The 24,520-nt window shown below is 33.9% G+C and overlaps 1 protein-coding gene across 2 annotated transcripts in view; it reads right to left on the bottom strand.

The window, feature by feature from the left end:
* Positions 1-24,258, bottom strand: part of LOC128865404 (collagen alpha-5(IV) chain) — a 72,811-nt gene extending 48,553 nt beyond the window's left edge. The window contains exons 1-2 of one of the 2 annotated variants that reach the window (XM_054105750.1): positions 24,094-24,258; positions 23,529-23,920 (exon numbers count right to left, since the gene is read on the bottom strand). In XM_054105750.1, coding sequence (XP_053961725.1) covers positions 23,529-23,669 — 141 coding nt within the window. In that variant the 5' untranslated portion in view covers positions 23,670-23,920; positions 24,094-24,258. Of the gene's footprint in view, positions 1-23,528 lie in introns of both variants that reach the window. The other variant, XM_054105749.1, reaches the window with a different exon arrangement.
* Positions 24,259-24,520: the final 262 nt, after the last annotated feature.

Genomic DNA, 24,520 nt, shown 5'->3' with positions numbered 1-24,520 from the left:
GCACTTGCACAAGAAATTATGAAAAGTTTTGTCCCTATCGTCTAGACGATAGCTGGGGTATAATAGAAAAATATTATATTAGATTGTTAAATCTGAAACATATATTGAATATTACAATTAAATCGGCACAGAAAGAAATAGATAAGATGGAATAAAGACAGAGACAGTGTTATCTAGTCTTGTGAGAATTTTGCAGATTCTTTGGCCAATCTGAAAATCTCCTCCAGTTTGAGAGAACGAACTCTCGTAGCCTTTCTCTAGCAAAAGCAGGATATTCACAGATAAAATTCTCAGTGCTGCCCGCTTCCTCTAAGACAGTCAAATCGGGTCGTCAATGAGTCCAATGGGGATCATATGCTGACCCAATGGATGGTGTCCTGTAATAATACCGACCATCAACCGAACGTATTTTCTACCAAATTTTAGAAGAAAGTCTCAGAATTTTCTTTTCGAGCTTGTGAAAAATATTAATATTGCGCAGTTTTGGATAAAAACCAGTATAGTAGCTAATTTTTAGTTGTAGCTCAAAAGTTGCTTAGGTTATACACAATACTGTAAATATGCATACACATACTCATATATTCACTTATGTGAACTCTCATTATGCCCTCTATAGAAATTAAGTCTAATCTCAAGCTCAAATTTGGGTTATCAGCGATCTGTGGTAATTGGTGCACTGCCGGCGCCTGAATGTTGCTGGATGAAAGTCAACACGACAGTTAATTCATAAAAACATTTTTTATTTATTTTATAGTCATCTGAAAGTTAAATAAAAGCAAACATTTTTTACAAAACAATGTAAGTGTTGTCGATTAGGCTGCATTACATTCTATGGCAGCTTAGAATATCAGTAAATGAGTACATAAATTTCGAATGTCTCAATTAATTAATTATCAATCATATTGATTTATTAATGGATGTCGATATTAAAAATATTTTATTGCATATATAGCTTAATAAACAAATTAGATGATCTCGAAAACGATAGGCTACAATTTGAATAAGAAATAATAAACACTTATTTTACGTGGAAGAAATCGTATGGCCAGAATTTAAATATCAAATTAGGTAAAATATTTTCATCTTAGAAAAATTAGATGGTAGAAATTTTCCTGAAAATTGTAGTACCCTCAACTCGTAAACGGCGTGAGCATTCAACGCTAATAAGGATTAATATTAACAGTTTCTTTTGAAGCAACAATATCCTCTTAGAGGAAATCCTTAATCATAGCTATACGGCTAGCGAATTAAATGACTGAGTTCCAATGTAGATATTTACCTGAGATATTTTGTATCGACTATAGGTATATTTCCCAATGATGTCGTAAGTATTATCCAATTTTTTTTTATCCAAGAAAAATTCCATATACACGTGAAATTATAGATTTTATGAAGTAATACTGCATACTTTTCATTTTATTATCAATTTAATTTTTTAGAGGATTTCAAAATTTCAAAAAAAAAATTTTTTTAAAGATTATTTAAAATACTTATACTCACTATATGAAATTACTATGTATATCTACTGAAAGAGTATATATTCTGCTATAAAAAAAGTTTGTTCTACTCTTCGCCGGCACAAATATTATACAATAGATTTTCATAGTATCCATTGCGTATACTTTATTTCATAGGAAGAAAATTCAGGAGCCTTCAACAGTACCTCAAAACGGCAAAACGGTATCAAACACCAGTTCGAAAGCCAACTGGCTGCTTATGCTTTTATAGAACTTAATGAGCAAAAGATCGATTGCGGAACGACTCATGTGGCACTTAGCTGAACCCAGAGCTCATTCACATCCAAACTGATATGTGCTAATATGGGTTAGTAAGCTGCTGAAGCGCTCGTCGGTGATCACTCAGTATGTATAGATTTCTCTATGACCACGCGTGCGTTTTTAGAGTCTCAAATTCGGTATTTTACTTATTTTTTGCATAGGTTAGGTTAGGTTTGCTTACTCCAGCTATTTTAAAACCCACGAATACATCGAGATCTTTATGTAGAATTATTTTCATGCTATTGTGGCTAAGTTGAGTTCTTGAAAACTGCATGAATTGGTTCGATTAATAGCAGCAATAAAATAATGATAGAATACAAGAATACACAGATTGAGGTGGAACAAATGAGCGTTACTTTGTCGTGACGTACATTCGGATGAGGCGTGTGAAAGTACTAAGGGTATAATGCTAAAATAACCAGTTTTTGTAAACGAAGTTAAAGAAAAGTTAGGTTAGGTTAATGTAAATAAAGAAGGTAATTGAAAAAAAAAATTATTTGGTCGAGCTCTTCTTCCTCTTTGTGGTGTGTTCCTTGATGTTTTTTCATAAATTTACTGACATAAAGTCTTACGCAGCCTCCGAACGGCAAATGGTTTTTTTATGAGAGGGCGCAAATACATTCGGCTATTTACCACTGTCTACCTTAGAAAAAACTGTTTTATCACTGGTGTTTTGTGTCTGAAATTTTGAACCTGCGCACTTCTGAATGGAAATCTCGTATCAATCCACGCAGTTACGATGGTTACCTATACTTACGTCAGCTCAAGAGTTGAATCTGTCAAATTCACTAAAAGCGATTAGCACCACCTTTTGTATTTCCTCAACCGTGGCAATAATAATCTCGTTTGAGTGGATTGGATGAAGTTAACAAAAATTCGGATTTACGTATAGTGGTTTATAGAAACAAATATGAATAAGGAAATAGTATAATTGAATATATTATATTAAGGCAGAATTTGGAACAGTTAGCAGAAAAAATGGCCATTACACCTACTTCTTAACTGTACCACGATATTGAATCTACGCATAAAGCCGATATGGTATGTGAATGGCTGCTCTATAATTGCCCAAAACTTATTGCTACCCCTCAGCAATCACGCAATCTAAACTCTATAGAAAACTTGTGGCACGAGCTTGAGCGGCGTGTGAGACAGTTTCTTCTACCAGGGAACCAAAAGAAAGGTTGCAGGAAGAATGGGCGAAAATCGGGCGAAATTATACGCAAAAAATAATTCAAAACATGCCAAAATGTGTATCCGTAATTAGAAGCAATGGATTTAGTACTAAATAATAATTTTCTTAATTTTAAGTATTTTTGTATAATTATTTTGTTACCGTATTGAAAAATAAAATATTGGTAGGATATGAGTTGTTGATTATTATGTTTTCTGGTCCTATTTAGTTTATGGAAATTACATATTTTTAACTATTGTCAATATATTTAATTAAATAAAAATGTTAAGCGCCTATCTAATGAAAATATGATTTTTTTTTCAAATTTTATTTAAGAATAATTCAAATTTAAGACCAAATAATAAAAAAAAGAATATACAATTTTTTTTTGTTCACTCCTATCGGGAGCATAGGACCTCGACAAGACTCAGTATTGCGTTGGTCTCGTTGATCTATTTTGATTTCTGACAGGGTAGGGGGTGAGCCTGCCGCTACCAGTCCTAAGTAGTGGGAATGACCACCTGTCGTTGCTTAGAAACAACGCCTATAACGCCGGGTAATTTTATCCTCTGCATAATAATTTCACGGTTTCAGCATTATCTCGATCCAAATTCTCACTATTTCGGCAACACAGCTTCGAATTTACTCGACTTTTGAAAATTTGAAAAGTCGTAGAGATTTGGTAACTCCTAAAACACTCAGGCTATTTAAAGCTCTGGAAAGTAGCAGAGTAGACCGTCAAGGAGGAAAGGAGAGAAGTAAAAAAAGGAAAACGATAAGATAGAATAGAGACATAGAGATAGGTAGACCTGTGAGAATCTTCCAGATTCTTTGGTAAATCTAAAAATATCCTCCAGATTGAGAGAACGAATTTTACTCGTTCTCATGACATCGGAACCCAAAACTCACAGCCTTGCTCCAGCGAATGCAGGACACTCACAAAGAAAATGCTCAGAGCTATCGGCCTCCTCTAGAATTTACTTAGTTTTTAGTATTTCGCAGGCTTGATTTCTGCGGAGCTATGGGACTGAGACGAGATTGAAATGAAGAAATCAACCGGTAATGACACATCTTTCATTTTATTTTTGGAAAATATCCATGCGCTCATCTACAGTGCCGCTTTAATTGACATAATTTCTTATTTTCTTTTTCTTACAAAAAAATATATATTTTTACACTCACTACAAAGTGCGAAAATAAATTTCAACTACTGTGCATACGTTTATTATTTCAATAACCATAAAAAAGTAGGCAAGTATGCAAAAATTATAAATAAACCCGCAACATATTCAATTGCACTAAATGATTTAGTACCAAATACATTTAACAATAAATGCCTCCGTAATTAGCAAAACAGCAGATGAACTTCAATTAAATAAAAAAGTGTGTGGCAGAAGGAAAATAGTAAACAAATATAATTTAATGCATTTCTTCATACTCGCCTGTGTCAGGGTCGCTTTATGCTAGAATGCGATTTTTATTACTATGCAGTTACTGCATAATAATAAGGAATTCATAATTGCTGAACGCTGTCATCTTTCGTATTTCGAATGAGCGATAAGAAAACTAGTTCAACATCGCAGGCGATCGCACACACACACACATGCACATATACGGCAGTATGCAAGTGAATAAATCGTGCCAATGAAAATTCTGGCGCAATGTGTTGATGATCACATAAAATGCATTTGTAATTGCATACAACAAATTGTGTATGTAGAAATGTATGAGTTTGTGTGTATACCAGCCTGCTTTTTTTATTTATAGAGCATATAATTTGTAAGTGTGTATGTTGACGCAAAGCGTTGTGTTAAATTAAATGTTGTGCATGAAACAAGTTAATAAAATCAGAACGAAAAAAAAGCACATAAATAAATGAATATAAATTTATGCATGGGAAACATTTTCACGCATACATACAAGCATTTGAACATTCATAAATAAAATGTGTATGCCTTTGACTAAACACAAAAATGGAGCATCTTGAGCCACAGTGCGCATTATCTGCGGCAACAATGTACTTGTGCGAGGAACTAAAAACAAAAAATAAAAAAAAATAAAAAAATGAAAAACAAAAATTACAGTCACTAAAATGCCTCACAACTGATGCGCTTATCAGAACTTAAAGGCGCTGAGGCGATACGTTTTCTTATGAGGCATTTCGGGCTACTCGCATACAAGCATTTCCATAGCTGCTATTGTTGTTGCGCTGCACTTACAATATGTAATTCAGCCACTGGCCTGACACTATGCCACCGACAATTAATAACAATCTGTCGTAAAGATGTCCAAACAATTATGATTCGGCCGTAAAAAATGCAATACTGTTGTGCATTGACGCATTGAGCAGCGGCAGTAAAAACGACGAAGGCGGATAGGCGGCCAGCGGGAAGCGGTCACAGCAGTAAACTATTTGAAGTCAAAAAGTGCAACTAAGAGACGCAAAAATTGCAAACGCGGCACATTTCACCAGACGATTGTTTGTACAGTAAAATTATATCTGTGCTCATATTTGTAATTATGCACACCCATACATGCAAGCAGAGCAATATTCATCTGCTTGTGCGAATGTATGCAGGCTCGCGTAATTATTGGTTAGTGTACGTACTCGTACATTTGTCTGTACCTGCATAGGCGTGTGTGCCGTACATGCACGTATGTGTATAATTACATATGCGCATGTATTTGGTTTCAGTGTGGGCGCGCAAAATCAGTGTCAAATTGTTATTTCTGCATCCCGAACACTGCAACTGAAACGTTGAACTATTTGATCTCTCTTTGCGCCGCCACTTTTCGTCTTTCTTCAAACAATCATCATCAGTTAGTTTATATTTTGAGGCAGCGGCGGCGCATGCATGCACACACACGCACATATGTGTTACTAGACGAAATGGTCCACCATGCACTTGGCACGATGGCATGATGTCATTCCAGAGGATCCTCGCAAGCCGAAACACAATGATCGAATTCGTTGTTAAGCATGCACATACATATGCTCATACACAAACACATATGATTGTATTGCAAAAGCTGATACTTTCAAAAAAATGCGTGCGTGTAAATTAAGAGCGCCAGTTGGCAACGCGTCATGGCTTTGCTGATTTTAGTCGTGTGCGGTATTATATGACTTGTTAATGCGATGTGATGCGATGCGTTCATTTGTTGATTACTAATTAATGGTGCATGAGCTGGTCCTGCTGTTGAATGCAATAAATATTTTACTGCTGCGATTAATGAGTGGATAATGGTTTGTCAAGTTGCGCGTTTGTGGGATTGAAAATATGGGCATTTGAAAGGATATCCATGGGTATTTGATATTAGGTTTTTAAATGAGCCATTCAACAAATGAGGAAACGGAAAGACTGATTTTTCAAATATTTAATTTCGTTCAATGATTAGTTCAGTTTAGGTTGATGTAATAGCAGAATATAAAGTGAGTGACATAATGATAAGATCAGCATATGATAAGTTTTGACTATACCTAAATATATTCTTTCAATTAAATTTAAATTTTTTTTATAAAAATAAATAAAAAAAGTATGTAAAAATCTATAAAAAAAATTATATAAATCCAAGTTTCAAGCTTTGTGCAAGAGAAAAAAAAATGAAAATAAAATTAAATAAAAATGTATGAAACATTCTATAGAAAAAATACATAAATCAAAGTTTGAAGCTTAGCGCAGGAGAAAAAAATGAAAAAAATGAAAACAAAAATATAATTAATATAAAAAAAAAATTCCATATCAAAAATCACATTTGAAATTTGTTGTGAGAAATTTTTATACATATACCATATATATAGTCAAATTTAAATATTTTTTTTTATAGATATATTTTATTCCATAACTAAAGCCATTTAAAACCAAGTCTGAAACCCTGTTTGAAATTTTAAAATATACGTCAAATTTAAATATTAAAAAAAATTAGTTTTTGATTTATAAAAATATATTTTCCTTTTAAGGAAATATAAATATTAAATATTTAGTATTTAGAAATATAAATATTTTATCTATTTTATATAAAAATATATTTTTTTATAAAATACAAGCATTTGTGTTTTTTGTGTAAATATATTTAATTTCATAATGAAAGCACATAAATCCAACTTTGAAGTTGTGTGCAAGAAAAAAAAATATAAAACAAAAAAAAATATTAAATAAAAAAAAATCTAAAAAAAATGTAAATAATTATATTTTTGAATACTAAATATTTATTATTAAAATTTCCTTTTATAAAAATATGAATAAATATTATATTTGGTATTCAAAAATGTAATTTATAAAAATAGAAAAATGTAATATAGTTTTTAATTTAATGTTTTTTTTATAAAAAAAAAAAAAATTTAAATAGAAAATTCTATAATAAAAGCCAAGTTTCAAACTTAGTGCAAAATTTTTAATAATTTATCACATTTAAATAATTTTTTAACAAAGCATTTTTTTATTAAAATAAAATTGTTTTCATACAAAATTTTATAACAAAAACTTCATAAATCTAAGTTCCAAATTGCAAAATTTTTAAACATTCGTCATATTTAAATATATTTTTTTTTATAAATTCCATTTCCCAGCCCCATTCTATAACAAACACTTCATAAATTTAAGTTTCAAATTTTATGCCAAAAACATTCATCCGATTTTCATCTAAATTTCAAATTTTTTAATCAGTATTAAAAAAGGAGGGTATGCAGTATTTCTGTCCTTTACATTGTTGTGAATTTTCTTCATAAAAAAAAAAAAAAATCGCGCATTCGTTATATGGAGAAATGGCACAACACCGTTAAGGGGAAAAATTATAAAAAATCAGCGAGAAGTATGAACTCTTTATTATACTAGAATTTAAAGGGCTATAAAACTGCGTACCCAAATTTGAAACTTGGATTAATGTAATATTTGTTATAGAATGGGCTTTACTTTTATAAAGGAATAATTAAGGTTAAAAAAAGAATAAATAAATAATGAAAACATGAATAACTGGCGCTTACATACGCTCAGAGGCTTGTCATTGCCTACCGAGGTGCGACCGCTATTAACAAAAAAATTTTATGTACTTTGGTGTTTCATGCCCAGAATGGATTTCTTACTCGAGGCAACTGCATCAAGTGATCACCAAAAAAACATTCGACAACGGCGGCCGGCTTTTGAATTGACAACTTTTATTTTATCCCAAACGGACGCCTTTAATATGTAGACGAACATTTTTCCCTGTAATAAATCTTAGATATCGAAGCAAATTATCCTCTCTTGAGCGGTCACCTCTCTTGGGCGAACAAAAGTTGCCTGACGGTGAGTGTATGCCCAAGGGGGGCTGCACTATATTAAATATTCATACAGCAGCATTTAATTAGTCTGGCTATTATGAATTTAGTTCATTTCCGTGTTTGCATAACGGCAAAAGTGATTAGAGCTACCAGCAGAGGCAGAAGTGAAGATAAACAGAAATTAATATGCCAAGGAATTACAAACCGATCCGTAAGATAAACAAAAAACGGCCAGAGCTGAGAGAAGCAGAATTGTATCGAAATAAACGGCAAAAGTAAAAGTCCAAGAAAAGAAACTAAAAAAATAAAAACAAATAAGAGGAAAATAATAAAGAAGAGAAAAAAGAAAATAAAACAACAACACAAACTGTTGTCAGAAGTGAACTAAGAACTGAATTCATTTCGAATGTGAAATAACGCAGAACGTCAAAGTGATTGTGCCGCCAAGAGCAATAACACATACCCTCATGCATATTACAATCAAAATCAACAGCAAAAACAGCATAAGCACAAAATGTGCGATAGCAACAACAACACTGCCCGCAAAACAATGCCCACCGCTGTGGCGGCTACTAAAACAATAACAGTATTACGGCGAGAATCAACAACAAATTTCCGAATGTCTATTGAATGTGCGTTCATTGCACATCCAAACGACCCAGCCACTCAGCCGCCCAGTCGCCCATCATCCAAGGATGATGATCCAAGAGGAAAATAAAAGAGATTATAAAAACAGAGAAAATTCTTATGGCTGGTGTATATTTGTTTGGGGGAAGGGAAGCAAAATCAGTTCTGCAACTGCACTTTGTATGCCACACATGCTACTTGTACTTGTACATATGGCCAGGCAAAGTGCAACAAAACAAGCGTTGCTGATAAAAATATACAACGAGTTCCGATATGCAAAGGGCATAGCCACAATTCAATTCATTCACTTTTTAATGCTCGCATGGCCTATGCAAGAAAAACAGATGGTATGGTGGGGAGTGGTAGAGCAGCCACCACAGCAGCATCAGCAGGGTCAGTAACAGATGTTGCACGGTGCTGCATGCAGCCGGCTTGTGGGAGGAGTATGAACATGAAGCTGGTTGCATTTTGTTTGGAGTAGCATGCAACTTGTTGCTGCTTGAGTGTATGAGGTGAGACTGAGATGAATCTAAACGATTTTTGTGCATGTGTGCTGTGAGAGCGATAAAAGAGCATGCACCGCATGCTCTCTTAAGCACGTGAGTTACTTTGAAGAGAAAGCACCGATGAGTACTGAATGCTAATAAACTGACTTAACAATTTTTTCCTAAGTATTTTGCTAGCAGTCTTAGGATTCAATGAGACTTCGAGACTTCTTAGCAATGTAAGCAATGCCAAAATGCGTATTTTGCAAAAACCTGAATTACGCAGACATCTGAGAGAGTTCGCATTGACAGTGAAAGACTTTAACCACGAAGAAGCTTGCGGTTTCCTTATACATATGTATGCATATATGTATGTACGTGTGTATATATTGACTAAATTTTTTCTTCTACAGTTTATTTATTTAACGCTTACAGACCACAAATTTGTGAAGAAATGGAAGAGTGCGTATGAGTGTATGAAAACGTAAACATTTCTTAACCGAGCACATGTTAGCGTACATATTTATAGACGTGTGTGTGTACCAAGCGCAAGACTAAGTAATTGACCAAGTTAGCAGAGAGTGCGAAAAGCGACACGATCGAATTACACACTAACCGGCATTTGTACCGGTAAGGAGACGTTCGTATGTATGTATGTACAATAAGCGAAGTAAACGTTGCAGAAAGTTTATTAGATGGAGGAGGATGTATGCACATAAATACATATACACACATACATACATACATGATTAATATTACTGTACTAGGAGTTCGCGAAGAGTCAGCTCAAAAGGACTAGTCCACACTGAACTTGTAGTAGTCGTTTCTTAATGGAAGCAAAACGGAGGCTACGTGTAAAAGTTGCAAAACCGAAAAGTAAAAGTGGAAAATAAATCTGGATGCTATACTAAACAATTTTTTTCATACACGTGGACCAGCAAACTTTAGATTTATTGGAGGTTTGCACGTCGTCGACCACGTGCCCGACCAGCATCCTTACAACACTAGGTTTAGTTCGATGTTTGCCACCAAGGGGTGCGCTTAGGCAGTTGAGTAAGAAGATCTATCATTGCATCGGATATTCTTTTAACTGCTTGAGAACTTAAAAGGATAATACGAAACAGAAATAATAAGGGAACGCATTTTTGTATTATAATTTTTTAATATATTTTTTTAATATTATTTTTTAAATATTATTTTTTAATATAGTTTTTTAAATATTATTTTTTAATACATTTTTTTAATATAGTTTTGTAAACAGTATTATTTTTAATATATATTATCATATATTAGTTTTGTTATTAGAAAACTGCAAAAATATAATTTTTTGTAATACATTTTTTTAATTTTTTTTTAAATATTTTTTGTTTAATATATTTTTTGTATATATTTTTTAATATATATTTTTTTATAATATATTATTTTTATTATTAGATAACTTCATGCCATTTATTTTTGGAATATGACATCCGGCATATATCCGCTGTAGCTACGAGTTACATGGTCCATTCGATCAGTCCAATTTTTGACTACTTTTTCCAATAAATCTGGCCGTATGGCGTCAATGGTGGCTTGAATATTGCAATGAAACGATCGTTAAGCGCGCTGTAAGGCACGTTGCGCCGTCTTGTTCGAACTAAATGTCGTCGATGTTTAGCTTATTAGTTTTTCCAAACGAAAATTTAGTCAGTATGGCTCACAAGCGCTCGCCATTCACCGCCGATGATGCGACCAGCGTGTAAGCCGCACGTAAAATGGATGAACTTCGCGAACAGAGTTATTTATTTCTTTTATAGTAAATTTCCAAAATTTGGATGCGTTTTTCTGACGCTAAGCTGTTTATGATAATTTTTCAAACTTTACTGCATAGAAATGTCAACACAGTTTGCCATTCTGAGCTCAAAGCCGGTGCAACAGCTACGAATGGTAATATTAATGGTGTATGCTCGAGGACTGATTAAATAAATAAATAAATACATATTAAAAATGCATTTTTTCTCTTTTCATATTTTTTTAAATAAATTTCACTTTGGGTTCCCTTTAATTTTTGATGCGCTTTTCTTATGCTTAGATTTTACGCTTCGATTTTATGCCTTTTAAAAAGTTCCACAAAACATTGCGCGTTATGCTGCAAATTATACCAGATTTTAAATGCCATTTAATGTAATACTTTGTAGCTAAATAGCAGATTCTGATCTTGTACTTATGCACGTGTATGTGTGCACGTAGTTTCATGAGATTAACAAACATATCTACTTCAAGGAGAATATAGTGATCATGTCTAAAAATATCAAACGGACGGTCTTTTAATCTAAACATACATACATATATGTGCTACCTATAAAAAATGGCAGATAGAATAGAACAGAATAAATATATATATGTATGTTTGTATATACGTATATATTCAGAGACAAACATGTGCATATTATGAATAGATTTTAATCACAGTACATATTCGTAAGTGCAAACATTTGACTAGTAGACTCGCTTCTGTACTAAAGACAGCGGTGCCACATACCCGCATATCAAATGAGTGAAGTGAATATGTTCCACGGCAACGAGCTATGCATAATGTCGATGTCGCCAACTAGCCAATGGAAAGCTAGCGGCCAGACATAAAATGGAAGCAAACGAATGAAAAAAAATGAAAATAAAAAATTTACTAAAATGGAAGAAAAAGGCAAAAACATGGCAACTAAAATAAATCATTGAATAAAATAGCACAGTGATGTGAGAGGTTAAAAAATGGAACTATCAGAAATAACTAACACTAGTGCAAATGTCAATGCTGATTTGGTATTGGTGCGACAAATGGCGGAAAGTTGGCGTCAAGTCGCATTGATGCGCGTTTCATAATTTCTTTTTTTATGTTTTATTAGGTAGACTAGGCATATGTATATGTATTTGTAGATTCCTATGCATATGTGCTCATGTGTATATTTTATTGGGCGCTTGAGATCAAAGAAATATTTGCTGATTCGATTGAAAAATGCTGCGTGTGTAGCCAAAGTTCAGTGAAGTCAAAAAGGAAATAAGCAACTTTTTGGTTTGATTGATAATTGCCATGCAAGAAAATATGAATGTTGTGGTAAGACAATCGCTTAAAGGGTGGCGTTAGAGTATAAATGAGAAATATAACTAGTTAGAAATATCAAAAATTGTGTTTAGTATGGAGCTCTCCAGAAAATTCTCAGGAAAATACACAGGGAAATATTAGCCATTATTCCTTGTGCGTGAAATAGTAGAGGCCAAGGCGTATGCACTCAAGGTAACATCGCTATAGCTATGTAGTGCCCTTCCCAACCCACCCCCCGAACACACCCTGAACCTAACCTGCCGAAACAGCACGTTTCTTTGGCCTAACATTAGATGAGTTGGACGATGACGAACGGTGACTACACCGTAATAGCAGAGTCTAGCGCACTGCTACAACAACTGATGCCAAAGTGCCAGGACACTTCTTTTTCTTGTAGTTTAATTCGAAGTTATCTCAGGAATTAAGTGCAACTTAATTTTCATAGTTTAAGCGGATTAGAGAAATTTCCAATGGCAACATTGCCGAAAAAAAACTGTTAATATCTATCGTAAATGAAAAATAATGAGAATTTTAAAGAGAAGAACTAGAAATGCTGGACTTAATGCTAGTCTGCACTAACACGTTCGAAATTATTTTAACTGTTTTGATATTTCGGAGCAGTTTGAGAAATTGCAATTTTAGTTTTTTTATTAAATAAATAATTATTTCTTAGTATCAAGGCAGCAAATACCCATATTTGTTGTCTGCGGTCCATATTTTGCCAACAAAAGATAATTCCAAAGTTTGTTAGCAAAAAATGGACCGCAGACTAAGGATATTGTGATTTCGTCGCCATTTCTTTGAATTCGTCAAAAAAGGTAAATTAATTAAACTAAATAATATATTTTTTTTTTGTTTTTCGCAGATATTACTCCTGTGTCCTCATTATCTTTCTTTCATATAAAGCGTATGTTCAGAAATCATCTGTATGGAAGAAAATAGTCAACATCGCATATCAATGCGATTTTTGCGTGGCTCGAAACGTGCACTTTATTTTAATGAAATTGCGAGACCTATAAAAATTGGTGGCGCAAAATTAATCATCCAATTTGGTTTTTAAATAATTTTTTACTAAATAAAAAAATTGTTTTCAGTGATGGAAACCTTTACTTTTACTGTTTGTATCCTGCAGCTGTCTAGTTCACAAGTGTCAAATATGATTGATGGACTACACCAGTTGTAAAAATTATAAATCTTCCGGTAGGGTGAATATTTTGAGCCACCTTGTAATTAAAAAACGTTTGTAAAAATTCATAGAACATATTTTGAAATCTTTATAAAAGTTTTTGCATTTTTTTTTTTGAGTTTTTGAGAATCATGAAAAAAGTTTGAAAATTTTCAGATGATTTTTTTTGAAGCAAGAACTATATTTTGATAAAAAATTAGCGAAAAAGATTTAACAGGACAAACATTGTGAATAATGTTGAGAAAGAAACTGCCCGCTGACTTTTTCTACTTAGTGTATATAAGTATTATGTTCCATATCTTTCTGTCACAGCGACATATATGACCTACTAAAGGCATTTCAACGACAGTCGGTTCTACGTTACCGAAACGACCCGGATTTATATCCGGCCAAGGACTGTCACTCCAGCAGCATTCCCCGTATGTAAGTATGGCGAATATTTATGCTGCTACAGCAACAACAACAACTTATTAAAGGCCGTTCCCACGACAGTCGGTTCTACGTTACCGGAACGACTGGACGCCAAGGACTGTCACTTCAGCAGCATTCCCCGTATATGTCTGGGGAATGTTTATGCTGCTACAACAACAACAACAACCTACTAAAGGCCAGATGTCGTAACAGATGTAGGCGCAATTTATTGTTTCGTAATCCGCAGCAGCCTGGCCTGTCAAACCAGTAAACCGTCTACTTTTCTAAATGGTCCCCAGTAGACAGCTGGTCTTGAACTTGTGAGAGCATTTCTGGTATGAAAAAGTTTTCCATAAGAACCAGCTGCCTTTCATGGGCAGCATAAAACTAGAGAGCTCTAGAGAGGGGCGATTGCTATTTTTCTGTTATTTGATGATCCCTCTTCTTAGAAATGATAGTGGGTATTCGGGTATATTTAAAAACTATAACAACTAAACACTTGCTAACCAAACCTAAGCACGTAAAATAAAGGTATACGAGTAGATAGGTACATTAGGATGGCAAACAAAATTTTTTTCTTGATGCTATCAAATTTGCAGAAAAGTGCATTTCCCCCATCAGAGTTCAATGGTAATTTTATAAGCGGCACGGGTAAATATTAAATAAAAAATAAATATGTTATATAAGTGATACATTTTTTTATAAAACAAATTTAGTCGGTAGCATAAAGAAAACAAAATGTTATTTGGCCACCCTTACGGTTTTAGATATATGATGATTTTAAAAAATTTAGCACAATAGCTACTTGATATTAAAACAAACAAAAAATCAACATACACAATAACTACTTAATATTAAAAAAAAAAATGTTGATAAGTTCCGTTTTTGTTCAAAGCCAAATAAATATTTATTTATTAAAAAGTATTCAATTATTTATTCGCAACAGTTTGTAATTAACCAAAAGCCTATTATGCCCTCCTGAGTTCATTACTGCCAATGTTATCTAGTTTAGTACAATAAAAAAATAAAAATAAATAAATAAAATAAAAAAACTGTCGACAATCAACACAAAAAACGCAGATGGAAAATAAAATCAGAGCAAACTAAAGGAGTAAAATGCGCATAAAAAATTATCAGCATTTGAAAGGAAGTCGTCAAAGTTTTTTTTTTATAAGTATGCAATTAATTTGCTTATTTTTTAAGCTTCGTACACATGTAGACTATTTTTTCCAGATATGCAAATTCATTGATAGAAAACATTTATGAATAGAAATGTATAAACTAATACCCACAAATTAATAGAAATATTTACAGTTTTGCAATATAAAGTATTACATCAGCGCTTAAATTGGCGCGTGTAGAATTAGACAAACGCAAAAATGGTAGCATACTGCTAGGGGCACCTAGCTGCGCTATTCCACTTGCAATTTGTGCATATTCGTATATTGACTGTAAAATTGCAATTTTAAATTTTAATTGTTTCTATATTTTTTTTTAATTTTAAATGCTCAAAATTGTACGTCAATTTAAAGATTTATTTTTTTAACTAAGGGAATTTTGAGAATTGATTAAGGAAACGCTCAATGCTTAGGCACCATATGACTGCTCACGTATTGTTAGTTATGTACGCATAAGTTTAGGTTTAGCCAGGTAATTTAATCGAGATTGAGCATTAATTCGACTCAATATAGCTCACTCAATTAGATTTTGTTAGAAAATATTTTGATTGTATTTATGAAAACTCGTTTTTGTGAATTGGAAAGGAAATTTTCTTTAATTTATAGCAGACATATTGAGTTCTTACAATCATTAGAATGAAGTTTTGGTTATAAACTGGCTTTAAAAATACTATTTTGCATGCAGAGTTGCTTGTCTCCCATCGGATGAGTCCCAAATGGCGGACGCCCTATACTTCATATAGGAGCTGTAAAAACCATGTGTCCAAATCCATCATCACTATTACCTGTTATTCTTTTCATGTTTTTTTTATGTTTTCTATTTTCACGAAATTCCGTTTTCTCATAGAACAGACTTCACAGGGTTGCATATGGAATCTGATTCAATTTATATGCAATTAAGCACTAATCGCGCAATTTATTAAAGGAGCACTTGTAAGGTAAATTTGTCAACCCAGCTCCATCAGAGTTTTATTGAGCGAACTGGGCTTAGATGAGGTACTCTGATGAGCTTGTGTGACTGGGCTTGTGATGAGTATATAGCTCGGAAGATCTTAAGATCGACGTGCCAATCTCTTTGTTGTATTCTATGGGTACTTTTGTAAATGAATGGAAATTTACCTGTTTTTAAAAGCGGAAGAAAAAATTATGTTCGCAATGTTATAGTGTTATATGTTATAGGCCGATTTCCAAGCTATCAAACATCTCCTAAGAGTTTGAATGTATTGTAGACGACAACATTTATTTGGCGGTTAAATCTTTAATTAACCCAAACAAATATGGACCATTTATATTACCATGGACCAGTTACTAGTCGCTCTACAACTTGTACAGATTTTGCTGTTTTTAGAGAATTTGGTATGCCATCATTTTCCAAAGGACTCCAATTTGCTTGGATTTGTACTGAGCTCTCTAAGGCAGTTGACGAAGTGTCGCACAAGATTCTAGTAAACAAGTTTACTTACTCGAGCTCTCACTCCACTTCTCTGCAATGACTTAAGTCATATTTGACGGTCAGATGGATAGAGTTTTATTGAACCACTTTGCTGCTATTTCAGGAGCCCCCAAAGGAGCATATTAGAGCCATTTTTGTTTTGTCATTTTTATCAATGATGTAAGCAAATGCTTTTCCTTTTCGAATTTCTTGCTTTTTTGGATGATTTCAAATTTCTCTCATCTCTTATGAGATCAATGAACGCTCAAAAGCTTCAACTCGTGTTGAACAATCTGCTTCGGTTGTGTTTGTCTTTAAGTATTAAAATTTGTTTCCATTTAACATTTTCGAGGCGTCAGTACGTTTTTAACACATCCTATATCATTTCTAATAATGTTTAACAAAGTGTAACAGAGTTTAAAGATCTTCGAGTTTTGTTCGATACGACATTTTCTTTCAGTGATCATAATAGTTTTATTCTTTCAAAATCGCATTCCGTTCTAGACTTTCTTTGTCGCAATATATCCGAATTTTCCGACCCGTAAACCTATAAACTGCTGTTTACATTACTTGTTCGCTCTCACTCAGAATACGCTGTTATCATTTGGAGACCTTAGGACCAAGTTTCGACAAATGGAATTGAGCAAATATTTCTTAAACAATTGCCTGTTCCCTACGATTTGAGGCCCCTGTTCCATTCTATAAATCTCGGCTAAAGCTAATTTATCTAGAAGCCCTAGAAAAGGGAAGCACACTCCTTTCACTTTCGTTTAATGTTGTTAATGGCATCGTCGTTTTCAATGTTGTTAATGGCATCGTCGCCTGTCCAGATCTCTTGAGCGGATAAGCTTTAATGTTCGACAAATAAGTCTTCACATTTTTTACCTTTTTATAGGGAAAACTTTAGACTAAATTTACGAGTAATGCGTCTCGCGCACTTAGAGACTATAATTCTTTATCCAATTCCATTCTGTTTAATTCGCCTTATCTAGACCTAATTTTTTCCAGTAAATGAAAAAAATATCTAAGTTTGCTTGAAACACCAGCTGGTGTAATCTTTATTTAACTTTTCAAATTCATGTTTGGCTAAATTTTAAAATGGCGATACTCTAATTGTTTTTTTTTTAAATAAATAAACTTTCTACCGCATTTGCAAATGGTTTCATTTCGGCCCAAACAGCTTATCGCTACTCGTCAACCCAATCCGGTTGACCTTTTAAAAATTGTCAATAAATCAAGCGCTTTCAAATATTATATTAAGCAAATAATCTACCAAAAAAGTCTGAGGCATCCCGATAAAGACTTTTGTATATTGTCTATTGTCATCCTCTACAAACCAACCGGAAGCACACTAAATTAAAAATATATGTTTTTTTCACTAAACTCATAAAAAAAAGCTTAATTTTAACATATTTCTTGTTTGTGTTAATTTTTCGACATTGACATGCAGGTTATCGTCAACCAAATTCGGGCGGTGAATTTTGATAAGCCGAGCCAAATATGAGATTTATTTCATTGGCACAAATAAAGTGCCAAAATGTATATTAAAAGATTTTTCAATATTTAGTTTGCTGTAAATTTAATGTAGGTCCATAAGAACCAAAAAAGTTGCGGTTTTTCTACCCATGCAAACATATTTTCCCGTGGTTCCTAGGAGAAACATACGGTCTCAAATTATAAAATTTATTTTACTTTAAAACTACCGCCAAAATATTTGGGACAAATTTGTAGATTTCCTGATTTGAAAAAAAAACACTAAATATCAAGTTTTTTATAAACAAAATTAGTTTTTAAAAATATATATCTCCAGCTAACAATGATGATGATGGTCGGCAGAATTATAATTCTTACAAGGTGGCGCAAAACTAATCACCTATCGGCCGATTTATAGTTTTTGTTACGGCACGTTAATGACAAACAGCAAAACAGACAAACAATGGAGCGCGTAAAAGTTAAAGTAAAGATTTCCATCACTCAAAATTGTATTTTTATTTAAACAAGAACATTGTTTTTTTATTTAGTAGCAAAGTTGTTCTAAAACATATTTGGATAGTTAATTTTGCGCCACCTTGTATTAAAAAACCTATAAAGTCGTCAGCAAAAAAAAAACGCGCTTTTTCAGGCGCTTAAAATAATTTTTTTTTATTCGAATTTAAGTAAATTAATTTAATCATTTTTTTGTAATCAAAATTTGAGTAAAATAATTTAATGATTTTTTTAATGTATTTAATTTTAATAAAATTGTATGAGTCATGTTATCGCATAATTGTTTTAAATTAAAATTTAAGTGAATTAATACATTTTTTTTTAATAAAAATTTAAGTATTGTAGAATAATTTTATGAATTTTTTTATTAATTTTTCTTTAATAAAAAATGTATTCAAATTGAATAAAATTGTATGAGTCATGTTATCGCATACTCAAAAATTTTCTAAAAATTCAGATTAAAATTTGAGAATTTGTTGAATTCAAATTCAAATTTTGAATAACTGTTGAACAGTTTGATTTATATGATTTTGCTGAGAGCATTAAAAAATAGCAATCAACTTTTAGCTCGAAAAACATTGCAAGTATTAAAAAAAAATCATCCTGCAACCAGTTAAGCTCGCCCAGAGTAGATATACATTAAATAGTTGTAAAAACTTTGATTTACTAAGCTACGTGTAAAGTAACAGTTGCAGCAAGTAAACACATTTATTTCAATGAAATGTTACACTTCCATAATCTTTTGTTTGGTTTTATCTGAAAGGAAGAGTGTAATGCAAGCAGCGCAGCAGCAGCAGCAGCAGCAGTAGTGCGAGTAGCAACATAATCAATACAAAAACAACAGCAAGCATTCGCAGTCACTTTGAACCTACATCACCTCCCACCCAAGCACCAAGCACTCTTTGCTCATATCACCAGGCCAAGAATGATAGAATTGCAGTCTGCTACTAAATTCAATCACAACTAACCACATAAACACTCACACATCCGAACAAACGAGTATAGGGTAAATATTATATGATTAATTGTATGCAGCTTAAGTATTCCGGAAATATAATATATGTAAAAGTATATATGTTTGTACTTATGTCTGCAAACACGCCTGCATTTGTGCTGAATAACAAGAAAAAACTTAAACACTAAGAAGGAGTGAGTTGTGACTTTGTCACTCTACTTTTGCTGCATTGTGATTACGCAGTTTTTTTTAGTCTCCATCGTCTTGAAATAAGAAAAAAAATATCAGAAAATGTAGTGCAATATTGCTATGAAGTGACCTAATTTTGCTGCTGCTCCTCACCACTTTCTTCATCTACTCTCTTGAGTACTACTAGATTTTTTGTTCATTTCCATTTTAACTCCTTTCCGCTATTCTTCATTCTACATCCATATAAGATTACAATTCCATACTGTGTATTTGGTTTATACGTATACATGTGGCATATATTTACGTATATATGGACGTATGCATGTATGTGCATGTATATTTAACTCTCTGCCAGTTAGTTCTTTCGTAAAGATTCGGTTAAGTGGAAGTGATAAAGAGCCAAGTAGTTCGTTTGCATCCAATTATTTGCATTGGTTCCAAGCACCAAAATGTGGTTATGCAAAATTTAATAAATAAAGAATTGAAAATATTTCACTTATAATCTTTTTGTTCTCTATTCACGGCATAAATGACTGAGATTTTAGAAGCAACACGTTTTACCACTTAGACAAAAGAAGTGGGCTCGGATAGACACCCTGTAAGAGGCAGGCTATAAAAGCAAGAAAGCAGTAAAATACTTTTTAGCCACAATAAACAAAAACAAAAAGAGTTACAAGTATTCCAAGCCATTCTAGAATCACCAAAAATGAGCAGCTACATCAAAAAGGGTTGACTGAATCCTCAAATACATATCTCTTACTCTTACTGCATACATCGTTTGAAACTACCTCCAATTTTTATAACACTGAGATGTTCACTCCAACTATACCAGCTAAGACTTTCTAAACTGAGTTGTTTCATTAAGTTCGCGGACAGCCTCACTTTGATTGTGTCAAATCGACGAATACTTTCACCGGCGCACCATCATTCTAAAGAACGAATGTGAGGTGACAAAGCTATTATAAAGCTCGTACAGTTCTTCATTTTATCTTCTTCGTTACGAGTTGCTCCCAGTTCTGCTGATCTGGTGTAGAAAGCTAATTCAAATGTTGGCAGCATCTTCTCAACATTGTTTGGCAATGTCCACGCCTCTGCGCTTATAACAGGGCGAACAGGGCTTGTAGAAAGAGCTTGTTGCAAGTCGAGAAGAGCTTTGTCGTTTAATCCCCAATCAAGTCCCAAATAGCGGCGATTACCAAAAGATGCTCTTCACCTGATATCCATGCGTACTATTGTCGTAGGGTGATCTCATTTCTAGCTATCCCCTCTTGAATAATCATTGGGCAGATATGTATATATATATATACAATAATTGGCGCGTACACCCTTTTTCGGTGTTGGGCCGAGCTCCTCCTCCTATTTGTGGTGTGCGTCTTGATCTTGTTCCACAAATGGCCCCATATAGTTTCAAGCCGACGTTGAATGGCAAATGGTTTTTTATGGGGAGCTTTTTCATGTCAGAAATATGGTCGGAGGTTTGCCATTGCCTGCCGAGGGGCGACCGCTATTAGAAAAATGGTTTTCTTTTTTTGTTTTTAATTTTGGTGTTTTACCGAGATTCGAACCTACGATCTCTCTGTGAATTCCGAATGGTAGTCACGCACCAACCCATTCAGTTACTGCGGCCGCAGTTATGATTCCATTTTTCAAATACTACCATAATGCTTGCAAACTTCCCAAGGCATTGTTTTTCTATTTCATAAGTTTAAGAATAAGTATAAAAACGTAAGTCTAAAAAGGTAATTATAAAAAACGCGTAAGTATAAACTTTAATTTTATTCGTATATAAATATTTTTTTTGTATAGATCTATCAGGTTGGGGCTCATATTCTCAACATTCCCATAATTGTATGTTCGCAGCTCAGAATTCTTCTGTACGTTTTGTGTTTCCACCAAATTGATGAAATTTGAACAAAACAACTTAAGTTGATTAAGTATTTTGTACCTGTGGCTTTGCGTTTTTAAGCAATATTTGAGCTGCTATCGGTTATAAAGGGTAGTTAAATTTCAAAGGCCGATATTGAATGTAAACCACACCTAAACTTCAAGCTTTTTTCTGCATTTGATTTGATATTTTTCAAATTCAGATTAACTTAATTTAAACCATGGAAAGATACACAATCGAGCAACTCTTCGTGATTTTTCGGTCCATTTAACCGTCCAAATGTGCGTACAATCGGAAAAATTATGCAAAAGTTTGAGCAAACCGTGTCTGTAGGAGATGTGAATACACCAGTGCATGCTCGTTTAGCTCGTACTGCAGAAAATATTGCTGCTGTTCACGATAGCGTGGTTGAAGAGCCGTCCACCTCTACTCGTCGTGGTGCACAACAATTGCACCTCTCACGCTCCTCGTTGATGAACATTATGCATAAAGACTTGCATTTACACGCTTACAAGGTGCAATTGACTCAAGAACTAAAGCCTCTTGACCATTTCAAGCGTCGTCAATGGTCAGAATGGTGGCAGGAAATGGCAACAGTGAAGAAAATCATCTTCAGTGAGGAGGCACATGTGGCTCAGTGGATTCGTCAATAAGCAGAATTGCCGCATTTGGGCGAATGATAAGTGATTGCCGAAAAACCAATGCACCCACAAAGAGTGACTGTTTGGTGCGGTTTATGGGCCAGCGGCATCATTGGGCCGTATTTTTTCCAAAATGAGGCCGGTCAGGTAGTTACTGTGAATAGTGTTCGCTATCGTGAGATGGTAACGAACTTTTTATGACCCGTCACACAGCTAATGAGACAATGGCTCTTTTGCGCGAAAAATTTGATGGCCGAATAATCTCATGTCGCGGCGATGTCAATTGGCCGCCAAGATCATATGATTTGACACCATTGGACTTCTTTCTTTGGGGTTATTTGAAAGAAAAGGTGTACGTCAATAAGCCAGCAACAATTCAAGAGCTAAAGGATGAGATAATTCGGCATAGAACCTCAATTATGCCTCAGCGTCATCGAAAATTTGGACCATCGGATGGAGGTGTGCCGCCGAGGCCGTGGCGGTCATTTGGCCAATATTTTGTTCTATACGTAATTCAGCCATACCAATATTATCATAACAAAGAGAAATGACAATAATTTCCTAAAAAAATTGTATTTTATGCAAAATCAACACCGCCTCTTGAAACTTAACCACCCTTTATATTGACTGAGCATAAGAATACAAATACATCTTACTAAAAGTTAAATAAAAATATTAAAATTTGATTTGACTAAATTCAGATGAGCTGTTTTACATATCGCTCACTTGCTGCAAGAGTGTCAGCTCTTTTGTGTAAAAATTCATGCGAAACGATTAATCACTATGGGAAAACGTGTCTTTACTTTTACTTAGTGGGGCATACTCGTATTAATTTAAAAGCTTTGAGCTGTATTTTTCCTGAATTTATATGTTTTCAATTTTTTAAGTTGTGACTTTCTTTCAAAAAACGAGCGATATGCAGTTATACTCTTATTGTAGGTGACTTATAAATATCGTGGAAATTCGTATCTGGTAACACTTTCTTATTTTGTGTAAGTGAATTGCCGATCCAATGACCAAAAAATATAATAATATTTCGACATTAATTTGTGATTTCACCGAACTTACAATATATTTACACTTTCAAAAAAATTTAATTTTTACTAATTACATAAATAAAATATATCGAAATTCAAAATTTATTATCAAAATTTAAAATTGAAATTATCAGAAAATAATAGAAAACCATTTATTTTCTCACATATTTCACATTTTTCTATTTCTTAAAGTACTATTTTCACCTTAATCGCTGGCTCACTTACCTTGGCATCGGCGAAGCTGTAGTCATTTCTCACGAAGGTAATCAGATAAATTGCGAATATCAGCGACCACAGATAAGTGTTCGTTATTCGCCTTTGGGCGCCACCACCCAAGAGACCTTGACGGCCTCTGGGCAACTTCATCGTTCAAATGCTTTGATTAGGCGTCAACAAATCACGACTCCACACTTCCAACACTGGACGTGCGGCAATACAGCCAACACCGTTGCAATTTTCAAACAATATTTCTTGCAAATTATTCCTTATGTTGAACAGTTAGTTTACAATTTAGAGCAATTTAAAAATGTTCGATTAAATAATTGCTAATTTCTAATGTCCTCCGGCCTAGCGATGCATCCAAATGCCCGCGAGTATTTTGTCAGTCTGCAGTTGCACTAATCAAATAAAATGTTTTGTAAAAATTTCACTCTCTCAGGTTGCACCTGGTTGCACAACTCCAATCTAATCGAATTTTAATTGAATTTGAGTAATTCCTCTTTGAATTAATTGAATTTAAAACCGTAAAACTTATGTTTTTTTTGCTTTCTTTCTTTTATTCGAAACTAACACGCAGGCTACGACTATGACTACGACAACGGAATGAATGGAGGCGCACGGCGTTGTTGCCGTTGAGCGGCGTTACATTCAGTCGTTGCGAGCTGATGAAAATCTGTCTCGATGATCGGTCGTCGAGCACTCTCCCCACATGGAGACCGACAAGCGTTCGAAGTGGTACTAAACACGCGGCAATCGACAGATTTTCATGCTGCTCCAAAATTCGTATGTGCGCGAGCAATTGCCACACCAACACAAATGCACATTTCACTGCTAATGCAATGGTAGTTGTGCGCTCAAGCGGAAGGCAGCCGAGTGCTCTCAGTAGACTAATGTTGGTTGGTACTGGCGGGAATATGGCCGCGCCAAAGCAAATTGAACCATTCCGTTGCAAATGTAGGGGTGCGCGGCTTGCATTAGTATTGGTGTTTGGCGCTGCT

This window comes from Anastrepha ludens, chromosome 5 (genome assembly GCF_028408465.1).
Source record: "Anastrepha ludens isolate Willacy chromosome 5, idAnaLude1.1, whole genome shotgun sequence".
Lineage (NCBI taxonomy): Eukaryota > Metazoa > Arthropoda > Insecta > Diptera > Tephritidae > Anastrepha > Anastrepha ludens.
This window is presented reverse-complemented; position numbering and strand designations above follow the sequence as displayed.